This window comes from Pezoporus flaviventris, unplaced genomic scaffold, assembly GCF_033815535.1.
Source record: "Pezoporus flaviventris isolate CSIRO_AGI_PZ_B2104156 unplaced genomic scaffold, CSIRO_AGI_Pfla_v1 ptg000007l, whole genome shotgun sequence".
Lineage (NCBI taxonomy): Eukaryota > Metazoa > Chordata > Aves > Psittaciformes > Psittacidae > Pezoporus > Pezoporus flaviventris.
In genome coordinates this window covers 77,399,949-77,412,578 of record NW_026892555.1, presented here as the reverse complement: position 1 = coordinate 77,412,578, position 12,630 = coordinate 77,399,949, and the positions used below count along the sequence as shown (strand labels likewise).

General features: G+C 36.6%; 1 protein-coding gene across 2 annotated transcripts in view; it reads left to right on the top strand.

Moving 5' to 3' along the window:
* Window positions 1-12,262, top strand: part of CDH18 (cadherin 18) — a 274,706-nt gene extending 262,444 nt beyond the window's left edge. Inside the window, exons 13-14 of one of the 2 annotated variants that reach the window (XM_061449261.1) lie at window positions 8,913-9,164; window positions 10,753-12,262. In XM_061449261.1, the coding sequence (XP_061305245.1) occupies window positions 8,913-9,164; window positions 10,753-11,243 (743 nt within the window). In that variant the 3' untranslated portion in view covers window positions 11,244-12,262. Of the gene's footprint in view, window positions 1-8,912; window positions 9,165-10,740 lie in introns of both variants that reach the window. The other variant, XM_061449260.1, reaches the window with a different exon arrangement.
* The last annotated feature ends 368 nt before the right edge of the window (window positions 12,263-12,630 follow it).

Here is a 12,630-nt window from a genome sequence, read left to right as displayed (position 1 = left end):
ATGCTTTTTTTCACTTGTGCATAATATCTCAAATTTACACTTTTTTGCCTAACCAGAAATATCTGCCTGGGCAATATAAGACTAAACCACCTTCTGTTGGTGTATCACAGGAAAGATGAAAGAACTTCTTCATACTAGATCTGGTTTTCAGTACTTATTTTTAAATTGTACTTTTTTCTTTTTTTTTTTTTTAATCCTGAAGCATAATATTTTTCTAGATGCTTAAGGAATGGTTGATATATTTGTCAAAATTCGTCAGTTTGATAGAAAATGCATTGAGTATACTTCATTGTTATGATATCCCCAACTGTTAATACATAGACACACACATTAGCATAGTCTGTCTGTCTTGGTTTAAAAAATTAATTCTCTCTTCCTTCCTGCCTATTTTTTTACCTGTTAAAGACTTTCAGAAGTTGCATGACACTTTTCAAGGAGCTGGCAAAAGACTGAACCCTCAAAGAACAGTTAAGTGCAAAAGAACGTTTATGAATTTTATGCACTGTAAAGCATCATTTTGCCAGTGGAATTTTTTATCACAAGATATACAGTGTAACATAGATGCTTCAATGGCTATTGTAAATATCCTGGAAGATAAAGGTTTGTGCAGGAGCTGCGTACATTCACCCAACACTGCCAGTATGATTTGTACGTTGTAGTACTTCAATAAATTGAGACTGATGACTTATGAAAGTAGACAAAGTTTGCATTACCTTCAAGGAAGACCAGCTCCCAAGAGAATGCTTAGCATTTGTTCTCCTTTCCTTTTATTTCTTCAGGAAAAAAGTTTCATTTCACAAAAATATTTGCAGTTTTATTTTTCCCCTCTGCCCACTTTTCTCAAAGTGGCTTTTTGAAAATTGCCCAGTGATGGAGAACATTCTGGAGTCAGAACAAAGGTAGGCCATTTTTCTGATGTTATCCCTTTGGAGAATCCTTTTTGTTAATGTTATGCCAAAAGATACATTAATACCCACAGAAGGAGAGACCTGGTTTTCTATGAAATCTAGAGCATGATGAGTTCAATAGCATCTGCATAAAATGAAATTTGTGGCGTGTTCATCCACCCATGCCTGTGACGCAAATTAAATTTTTCCTGTGTCACAGATGAAAAATGAGTAAAAACTAGATCAGTTTTACATGACATGTGGTTATTTAGGAAGAGAACAAACTCCAGAGAGTAATCATCCCATCCCAGCGTGAATTCCCTTGGTGAAATTTCTGTTTATCTCTTCCTTTATATGCACAAAAGTCTTATCTACAACCATATTGCACAAGATGTCTGTAGCAGCTCAGCGATCTGGCTTTAGGGCTTAAGTGAGGCAAATAAGCATGCCAGATACCAGGCCATGTCTTGGTTGCTCTGGAGTGTCTGAAGTGGCATTAAAGAGGTCAGGCTGAAACCCCCGCTTTGCAGTACAACTTAACAGGAAACAGCTACGTAATTCCTGCCTTCCTTTACATCAAAGTGGCATGTTTGCAATGGTTATGTAGCATTGCAAGTTCCTACTGCCCTTCCATGAAATATCCTGTAAAGAAGACAAGTTGTAATGAGAGAGAAATGGTATCTGAGAAAGTGGAATGTTAGCATTTTACATGGTAACTGTAAGTACAGTCCATAGCAGTGCTATTACTGTAAATGGGTTGAATGCTTAAGCAGGTGTTGTCACCAAATCAATATATAAAACAAAAATAGGACTTTTTGTACAAAGTACAGAAAATAAGGACTAGCTGCTGTAGGAGGAGACTTTTTTCTTCCTCAAGCCTCTGAACATCTTTGATCACTTTTTGATTTTAAAAAGTTGGGTCTGACTGATCAGATAGGTGGGTTAGTGTATTGGTTATTCATGCATTTCCTTCAATGCTGCTACCTGTCGTTGTTTCACAAACAACTCCTAAGTAGGTAAGTATGTTTTAGGCCCCAAAAGCTTTCCATGTTGCTTTTCATTTTTGCTACCCAATGAACTAAAAATTTACAATAGCTTTTTCCCCACTGGCAAGAGCCTTGAAACCAGCACAAAAGAAAAAATATTTACAAGTGTTATCAGTAAAGAAATGAAACAGAAATGCCTATCAGTATAGTCCCACATAAGCAAACTAACTGCTCTAACTTTAGAAATATAAGAAAAGCAAATCATTCTAATGTATTTTCTTTGGGTTTAATTAGTTATGACTTCTGAGAAAATTTATAGAAGTTGCTGGTATAGGCAGAGCTGAAAATTAAAACATGCCTTAAGCTATAAACAGGATTTTACTTTATTTTTTTTATTTCCATTTCTCTTGTATCTGCCTCTAATGTATAATGAGCCAAAGGAATTCTCAAATTGTGAATACTAAATGAGAATCTTCCAAAGTGCTCCAGTAGTCACCTTCCATGGTGTTATCACTGTATTTCAGCTTCCTCGTTTTTCCTATGCCCTCCTTTCTTTTCATAGCTCTAGAACTCAGTGTAAGAAGGCAGAGATGACGGAGAAAGGAATGGGAGAACAGCTTTGTATACAGTGTGCAGTCTAGCTTAATAAACTACCACTTCTTCAGAGTGTGAAGAACTGCTGCATTAGAGCCATGAAGAATTTCCCATGTGTAACCTCAAACCCACTTGAGATTAATATTAAGCCCTAATTGTGACATTTGCAAAGCACAGCCCAAATACAAGAAAGTTTAGATCATGAAATGGGTCAATGTGCACCACAGGGAATTACACAAATCACTCCCTATGCTGGTGTTGTAAATTTCCCTTAGCAGTCAGCCCTTTCCTCTCCAGAGATTCATGGTTCTTATCGTACTTCTCAGGGCTTAAGTTCACAGTTTAAATCTGTTGCAATAAAAAGGTCTTTCCTTCCAAGCCTAGAGGAATCAGATCTGTAGTCCATATCATCCTAGTGCTATTGCTGCTATCCTACACAGTTGTTTTCTTTGTCTACCTGCTGTATTTGTTTTCAGGTATCAAAGGAATTTCTCAGTCCATGACCTCTCTCCTCACTTTCAAACAAGCTTTGTTTTTCCCCTCGGTAAATGCTTTCCTATGTCATCAGCATCTGCCTGTAACTTTTACAATTTGTGTGACTTTTTTTTGTTTTGTTTCACAGTAAGATCCTTTTCTTAACAGTTGCCATGTCTTTAGCTCCTCTCTCAGTGAGTCTTCCAGTAGGTTTTGATAAGGAATGGAAACAGTTAAAACATGAAAACTTAGAACATCAGAATAGGTGTCAGGATGCAGCTGCTACTGCAGTTTAGCTAAGCTTTTATTATCTATTCATTTTGTTAGCATACCTTTAAATACGAACGTCCTCAAGAATAGAGCTCTGACTACAACATCAGAGACATTATTTCTGTATTATGCCAATGTCATTAGCTTTGGTCATTTTCCACTATCCTTGATTCTCAGGGACCTTCAGAAAATCAGTTCTTAGATGCAGTTTTCTTTGCTGTAAAAATGGTAGAGATCTCATTTGTAAAATACTCTGAAAGATTTAACGACAAAGAATAGTATGTGGGAGCTGAGTTACTTTCCAGTGTTTTGGTCATATGTACACACAGGCATACACTAAGAGTTGCTATATGTAAGTCTATAATAGTGAGAGTAATAGTAGAAATTTTCCATGCCAGTGCCTAAACACTTATGATCTTTTTTTTTTTTTTTTTAAATTTGTGAAACTGATTGAAGGAAAAGCTTTACTTTTTTTTTCTTTGGGAATGCATATAATTGTGTATGTTGTCACAGAATGTCCTGGTTATATGTCATGTAACATCTGTTTCTACAGAAATCTGGTTATTGCTCAAGAGAATACAAACACAGTAAATCCACCATGGCAATTTTTTAAAACTAAAAAATTTATTCTGGTTTCCTCTTTGCCTAAAATTGTGCCTTATACTAATATTTAATTCTGTGATGTTAATGATACCAGAAAAAAACAATTTAATGTTGATAGAACAAATACAGTGTTTAAAGAAAAAAATGTCTTTTTTTTTTTTTCCCCCAATTTTTATTTACTTTGTGCAGTATAAAACTGTCAGTCCCTTGTTTGGCAAGACCTTCCACCCAAGAGGAGCGTTATTTAATTATAGCTCTTTCTAGATTTTTTTACTGTAACATTCAAATTATCAGGTTTGTCTATTTTGTCATTTTGGTCTTGTCTTTTTAGTTTACTCACAGTTTCATATATTTTCCTCACAATTTTCCCACATCTGTCCACAGTTATCCTTATAGTATACGTGCTTGTATCTCAATGCTCTTTCTTTTACATCTTTGCCAAAAATCTCTTGTGCTTAAATCCTTTCATTACTGCTAAGTTCCTGCTCAGGAATACTCAGGTTTTGTTCATTATATTCAGTCTCTGATGCTTTTCTTTTCAGCCTGCTTTTTCATCACTTTTTCTGTAGCTGTATGGTGATCATAGATCATTCACTCTTTTCTTTTTTTTTTTTTCATTTACGCCAGAGGATGGAAGGAGGAGGTTATGCTTTCCTGCTCAGATTTGAATACTGGGCCTTCTTTGGCTATAGGCCCAATAAAATTGGCATGGAAAAAAAAGTTTTAGAATTTTCTTATATGGACAAGGTAGCAGAACTGACGTGTTTGGGGTTCGTAGACATCATAATAGAAATACAATATTAAGCAAAAAATGAAAGACTGTTCTTATTATTGGTAATAACACTTGCTGTCACTTTTTGGATTTAACAGTATGAGATCTGAGAATTTTTTCTTCTGGGTTGAGAGACATGACAGTTGTTAATATTAATGCTTAGCTCACGGATGTAGTGTCACTACAGAATTTACATTTCAAATTGAGTCCTTGAAAATATCCTTAGGTTTTTAAGGTATTATTTCTGTACAACTTTGTTCTGATGTCACCTTCTTATTTATTGTAACTTGAAATATAATTCTTCTCAGAACTGACACTTCTTTGAAATTGCTTTCTCTTTCTGTTGATAAGTACAGGTGCTAAAAAGTGCATGTGGGAGTATTGTACTTCTCTAATGACTTTAGTGGGATTTCTGTGTGACCACTCAGACTTTATTGTGGCAATGTTAGTGCTGAGAGAAAAAGAACAAAGAACAACCCACAGGGGAACTCAGGTTTCGTTATTACAGTTTTTTTTCTCTTCTGAATTTATGAAATAATTTGAAAATTTGTATTGCAGCCCAACAGAGCCGTGTTATCATGTGACAGAAGGAAGTTACATGCTGCAGTGTGTAGCATGAGGTTGTTCGGGATAAGCAGGTTGTTGAAATAATGTTGAAGCACTGTGTAAAGTGAGGGGAGACAAACCTGGTGCACTCTTGTCCATACTGCCTGCTGGAAAGGGTCCCTGCCATGTGCTGCTAGCTCTGACTGTGGTTGGGTGTTACGTGAGAGAGTCCTAATTGGTCCAGACAAACACAATGCCAGTGAGAATGCTAAAATTTAGCAGTGGGAACAGTCCTTTTTCCACGGATCATGCTCACTCCCAAGCCTTGTTTTCTTTGACAACCTGCAACTGGAAGAGATAGAAAGAGAAATGGCTGGAGGGGAGCTCTGCTAATAATTTGTAATAAGCTGCATTACAAGGAAGTGAAGCAATTATAAAATGGATTCTGAACAACTAGAAAGCGAGTGGAGTTTTTCATGCATATGAAGTGGTGATACACAGTTTTTTTTCTGAATGCAGAAAGACAGAAACAGCAGTCATCACCTTATATATACTGTCAGCATTAACTTCTTTTTATGCAAAATATGTATTCATTTGAAATTCCCTACTAATCACAGATATGTGAGGTTATTTCTGCTCTTGGGCTGTATCTAGAGCTCAATCTGCCACTGTTTTGGCAGCTGACAGGCAGACCAGCTGAAGGTCATTTTGTATTCTATGGTGGTTTCCCTCTTTGAACCACTGAAGATTTTATCTGTGTCCTCCAGCAGTATTAGGGAGTTGGGACTGACAGTGTAGCATAAAAAAAAAAGGAGAGAGTGGCAAACGGGCAAGATACTATTTTAAAAATGCTAGCAAAATGTTTTTATGTAACACTATGCAGCAGAAAGAACATCTGCTTACTTTACCCTCTGCTTGTACCAAGATATTTCTTGAAAAATTAAGACATGAGGCAATCTACCTCTTTGCAGTCTGTGTTCCATAAAATTATTTGCTTGGTTTAGGAGTATTTTAAAATAGATCAGTGAGATTATTCATGTACTGCCTTTAATTAAAAGTAGAAGGCATACATGTATTAAAGAGCAAGCTCGTCCAAATTTGTAAAATAAGACCAAGGACTTTTCCATATATCTTAGAATTAAACTGGCAGAGCTTAGTAAAACCTCCATGGGTGGGCATGGTCTATAATTATGACCTTAAGGCCACTGCTCAGTCTGCTTTAGGGGTGAGTTTTCTACATACAATAAATGGAGTCTGAATTTCAGTGACATAAAGCTCGATTTCTTCAGTTGACTCAATTATAACACAGAACACTGCTTCTTAGTCTAGTTGCAGAATAATGTGAAAATAATTTCTTAACAATAAGATAATGGAAAAAAATCATCATTAATGAGAATACCTCGGTATGTTTTCATAAAATTTCACAAGCCCAGATTAAGCACTGGGTTCTTCATGAGAATAAAATAAATCCTTCTGTATGTCATATTCTATAGGCACATAGGAAGTATGTCCGCAATTCTGTGTCAAAAGAAAATACTGATTTACTGTATATCTTTTAATCACCTCTGTATTGGGGTTCTTCTGTAGGTTATTGAACACACTATTTTGTGTGTGCGTGTGTGTTTAGTAAGTAACATTGTAAGGAAAAGAGTATGGTTTATCATAGGTACTTTATAACCTCTACCATTTCCAAAAGTGATGATCTTTCTCTGTGACAGGTTTTTTCAGACAAAAAAATTATCTGTTCATTTCATTCAGGTTTCCATAAGGTTCTGTAAATTGAATGAAAATAAATAACATTAGAAGTGGCTGGTGTCATGCCTCTAAAGAGGAAGTTGGCATGAATCTTGGGGTTCGGTCATCAAAAGTATACCTTGACATGAACAAGTAGAAGAGGACTTCAAGGCCTATTGTAAATGAATAAATGAATGAATGAACAAATGAATGAATGAATGAATGAATGAATGAATGAATGAATGAATGAATGTATGTATGTCATACTTTGCACTCACTGCTAGAGAGAGGAACAAAACTTAATGAGTTTATAACAGGCTGACCATGCTGGAGGTTTCCAAGCAGATAAATAGAGGGGATGGAGAAGAAAAGCTAATGAACTTCAATGCAGTGGAACTTGATGCTCGATTCTTGGCTCAGCAGCAAGGGAACCCCTTCCCACCTCATAGATATTTCTTATGTTAAACCTCTTGCCAAATATATAATGTAATTACATTATGCTCATGTAGGGCTATACTACTGGGTTTTCTCAGTACCAGTCAGGTGGTATGCAAAAGCAAAATTTTGAGAGGAATGAGTTAAAATGAATCTTTTAAAATTTGGCACAGAGCTTGTTAGAAGATGTGGCATGAAGAGTAGTAGGTAAAGAGTTTGTATGAAGTTTAACCAAAAACTTACCTCCTTCATTGAAATATGCATGTGGAAAGTAATCAGTCCTATGGGCTAAAATATGCAACACTACCTGTATTGTCATGTTGGATTTTCCCAAAGTGCTACAGACTTCATTTTTCCATATATTATGATAAACCCATTTAACACTGCAGCTACAGTGAGAAGAAATTTTCCGGTTTGATTATAATACGAAGAGAAATCCAGCAGACATATTTTTGCACTTGTCATCCCAGTGTTGTTTGTTAAAAAACTCCAAACCCACAAACCTGCAATTTGGAAACTCTGACTGTTAATCATGGGCAAGCAGCATGAAAGGAGAGCTCTTTTCTTCCAATCTCTCTTCCTGTTTCACAGTCCCCATCTCTCTCTCCCCACAGCTGCTCATGTCCCAGATTTCTCAATGTCTCCAGTGTGGTTTATCTGTGGGTAGTTTATGTCTTATTCAGGGGCTAGTAGTTATGAAGAGATAGCAAAAAACTGAAATTAGATTTTATATACATGAGAATAAGATGCAACTATGTCTTATCGTAACATTTCTTTCCTTGCACTCTCTTTATGCCCCTTAATTTCTTGGATTTAGAGGGATATGGGTGACAACTCATTATCTTGATTTGTGCCTATATATGCTCTTTCAATGACTGTAATAAGCATTAGTATTCTTATTGACTGTACATATATGCCAGCTGACCTCTAGGTAACATAATGGTGATAAAATCTTACATCACTGTTTCCCCCTTGCTTACGTACCTTTTACCTCTACCAGTTTAGAACATATGATATTTTCTCATTTTTCCTTTCCCTTCCTCCATCTCTCTTCCCTTCCCTTCTGCCTCGTGACCTTTCCACAGCATGAATCTTTGGCCACTGTCCTTTCAGGTGATTTCTGAAAGCTCACTTGATCTATAAAACCTGTCACAAACAGTAAAACATCAAAATCTTATTTTAACTTTTGCTGAAGACATTCTAATATTCTTCTAAAAATTAATAAGATTTTTATGTTGTGGATGAGTTTCACAACAGATATCCTCAGAATTCCAGGTATTCACATTTACAAGGGCCCATATACTACCAACAGCATAGCATGGGATTAAAGCACTTGCAAATTGGGCCCAAAATGTTTGTCAGAGTTCATTTAAACTCTAAGAAAAGTACATAAGCTTAAATAATCTTATTTATGTAGTATTAATTACTTCCCCTGCTTCCTCTTTTTACTCTGTTGGCCACAAATGCTTCCTGACAAATTTTAATTCTAGACTCTTAATTTTCACAGATTAGGACTGTCTAGTTGTAAAATGCCCCATGCTTCTACTCAATGGGAAACAAGAACTTTTTTTTTTCCTTCATTAAAATTATATTCTCATTTTGATATTGTAGATAATACAGCCAGTATCCTGACAAGACGAAGGAGATACAGTCGAACCACTCAAGATACCTATTACCTCCCTGTTTTGATTTCTGATGGTGGAGTGCCCCCTCTCAGCAGCAGCAGTACTCTCACAATTAGGGTTTGTGCCTGTGAGAAAGATGGACGAGTGAGAACTTGCCATGCTGAAGCTTTCCTCTCCTCGGCTGGCTTGAGCACAGGAGCTTTAATCGCAATCCTGCTCTGTGTTGTCATTCTTCTTGGTAAACCATGTTACAATATTGAGTAATGCTATCTTTTCATTGTCTTTCTGAATGTGAAAAGGCAAAAAATTTTAATATGGTATGTTTCTGAACCAGAGGCTGCCTGGTAGTAGGAGGTAATTAGAAACACATAGCTGTGATTAAGGGGGAAAGGTTTAGCTAAAATTAATAGGGAAAAGTGCCTTTAAAGTATGTTCATGAGTATCTGGAATCCACCAGGAACTATTTTTCAGAGGTTATCAAGTAATTAGCACTGCAGATCTTTTTTCTGTAATTTGGAAATATTTCAAAAAGCCAGTGAATCTAATTCCATGTCTACAGCAGTGTGAAAAATGATAGAAGAGAAATGAGGAAAGCTTTTTGAAATGTGTTGCACTTTAAGAAGCACCATTAGCACTGTACAAAAGCCATTTCTTAATTACCTTTGTAGGATAAGCTGATAGAAATGCACAACATAATCCACAGGGGCAAGGGCCGTATGAGACTATAAGATGACTCCATTAGATAAATGCCATTGCAAGTGCATTTTCTCTTGACTTTTTTTTCCCCCTTCCCCAGTCCAATTTGAATGCTACCCGTTAGTTAATATAGTCTTTTGTTATTGTTGTTTTTGTTTTTTTTCTGGCAGAGGCACAATTTGCTGGGTACATATGTGTGCACTACTCATGTGCCTTTTTGCATTCGTATAGAGACAGCAAGAAATAATGGTCATTACAGTGTGACCCACATAGGAGATTTTGAGGATTTTTTTCTAAAGGCTCTACATTTTCTGAAGACAACTTTTCTCACAGCTTACTTCAGAACTTCTTTGTCAAGAGGCTGTTTTAAAATGTACAGTAATGAATTTAGTTTATAATCCTATGTTTTATCATACAAGATTAGATATAGAATAATATAGAAATAGAAAAAATAATAGAAAAAATAAACCTTTTGCCTTTTAAGTGGACATATGTGCTAAATACGGGTTTTAATGAAGCACTGGAAGTCCTTAGCAATGCTTCTGAAAAATGTCAGCACTAGTAACTCATTCAACTGAAAGAACGTTATCCCCTCTTATGTTCTTTATGAAATCTCAAATAATCCAACCAGTGCATTTCATTATTGGCTCAAGAAACCCCAGCAATCTCTACCAAGATAATATGAAGAGTGCTTTTTACTGGCCCTTTGGAAGACTAGGCTGTATTGGAAGTTTGTAGTTTCAGTACAGCATTATTAATTTTCCCCTTAATTGTGTGGTCTCAGCCTGTTGCACTTTGGCATATTGTTATGCCAAAACACAGCTGTATGGGTGCTTTCCAGTAATCTATCTTCGGGCAACACGTTACACAGCAAAGCCTCTTAGGTATACAAATAGTATACCTAATACAAATATTCTCTTAGGTATGCAAATACGCTCTTTTCCAGATCAGACAGGTCTGGTGACCTTTTATTACACACATGCCTGATGTAATGATCTCAAATACCTATATTAGCATGAAAATATTACACTTCTGTATATGACTTAGTATCTGATATTTCTTTAGTATGTATCTGCTTATTTCATATGTAAATTTTAAACCTACTCTAATATCTGCAGTTTTCTCTTTAGCAATTGTGGTCCTTTTCATCACTCTAAGACGCAGCAAGAAGGAGCCACTGATCATTTCAGAAGAAGACGTCCGGGAAAATGTTGTGACATATGATGATGAAGGTGGTGGAGAAGAAGACACAGAAGCATTTGACATCACAGCACTGAGGAATCCATCAGCTGCTGAGGAGCTAAAATACCGGAGGGATGTTCGCCCTGAAGTGAAGCCTGTGCTCAGGCATCATGCCTCCTCAAGCCTTGACAGTATAGATGTTCAGGAGTTCATTAAACAAAGACTGGCAGAGGCTGACCTGGACCCCAGTGTTCCCCCATATGACTCCCTACAGACATATGCCTATGAGGGTCATAGATCAGAAGCTGGATCTATCAGCTCTCTGGATTCAGCCACAACACACTCTGACCAGGATTATAATTACCTTGGAGACTGGGGCCCTGAGTTCAAGAAGCTAGCTGAACTCTATGGGGAAATAGAATCAGAAAGAACAACTTAGTTGTAATTCCCAGAACAAAGAAGTTCCTAAACAACTGAAGATATAATGACAGCAGTGGTAACAAAAAATGAATACAGTACTTGGAACTGAGCAAGTTATATGCAGTTACTGTAGAACAAGTGCCCTTTTCATATCTGAAACTGGGTTCTCCAATTGAAAGAAAGTCGAATTTTGAAAAATACAGAAAAAAGAAGCTATTTGTCCCTTGTGTATATTTTTTAATTGCTCAATAAAGTCTGTGGTACCGTATCTGTAACAATACCTAAAGTAAAGCCAAGCAATGACATTTTTATTGCAATATGCTTAACATCTCAAAGCTACCATAAGTTTATGGTCATGCCAGTTTAGGAAGATAGCTAATGGAGGAGCAAATCTCTTTCAGGTTGCATTTCTAGCTGTGCTCTAGCCTTGTGATCCCAATGTGAGGTAGCCAATGGGGTTTACTATCAGTGTGAGAAGTGCTAAGCCTGTTTCCTTTACAGAAGGGGTAAACCACACACCTGTCCTCTTAAATGGTCCTTTGATGATTTAATCTTACTGAATTAGCAAGTTTCATCAAGATATCTTTTTGTTATGTCCTTCATAATCTTTTCATCCACAACCAGCTAACAGTGGGAGGACGTCATTAGCTTGTAGCTCTAATGTGGCTCTAGCCCATAACCCTAGGCCTGCTCTGTTCCTGTGTGCTATAGGAACTGTTGTTTCCAGTGTTGTGCTTTTATTTTGTCTTTTCATGGGAACATCATTCATTTAAATGGAATGGGTCCAAAGTACTCTTCATGCAGCAAAGCAGATGAAGCATAGGCTCTTTCAATAAAAACAGTCATGTCAGCACTATTAAACTATGCAGCTGTTTGGTTCACTGTGCTTCACTTACGTCAGTAGATAGAGCTTTTCAAGTCTTCTGCTGTTCTGAGTCCAGGAGCCACACCAGTCATCATGTCTCTCTATTTCCATGTGTGACTGAAAGCAAGACAGCTGCTGGTAAGACATTGGGTTAACAAAAATTTAAGCAGAGATAAGATGATGGTTTTTTAGTTAAGAAAATATCTACTGATATTTAATTGTTCTTAAGTTTCCTATGGGTTAGATTTCTTATGCTAGTCATTTTCTGGCATTGTAGAACTGCTGAACAGTTCTTAACACTGCAGGCTGTGTAACACCTAATCCAGCAGATTCTTATGGTTTTCTTTGTTTTGTTTGAAGCTTCAACTTTTTGTACCTTGAGCTCAGTAGAGAAGGGTCTGCATTTATTGTGGACCTATTGTGTGAACAAGATTATGAAGTCTTCCCTTCTTTACTGTATGATTGGGTAGGCCCTAGATATGACTGAAACTTCTGATCAGTTCTACTTTGAGGATATATTTTTTTAAATGAACTGCTTCCT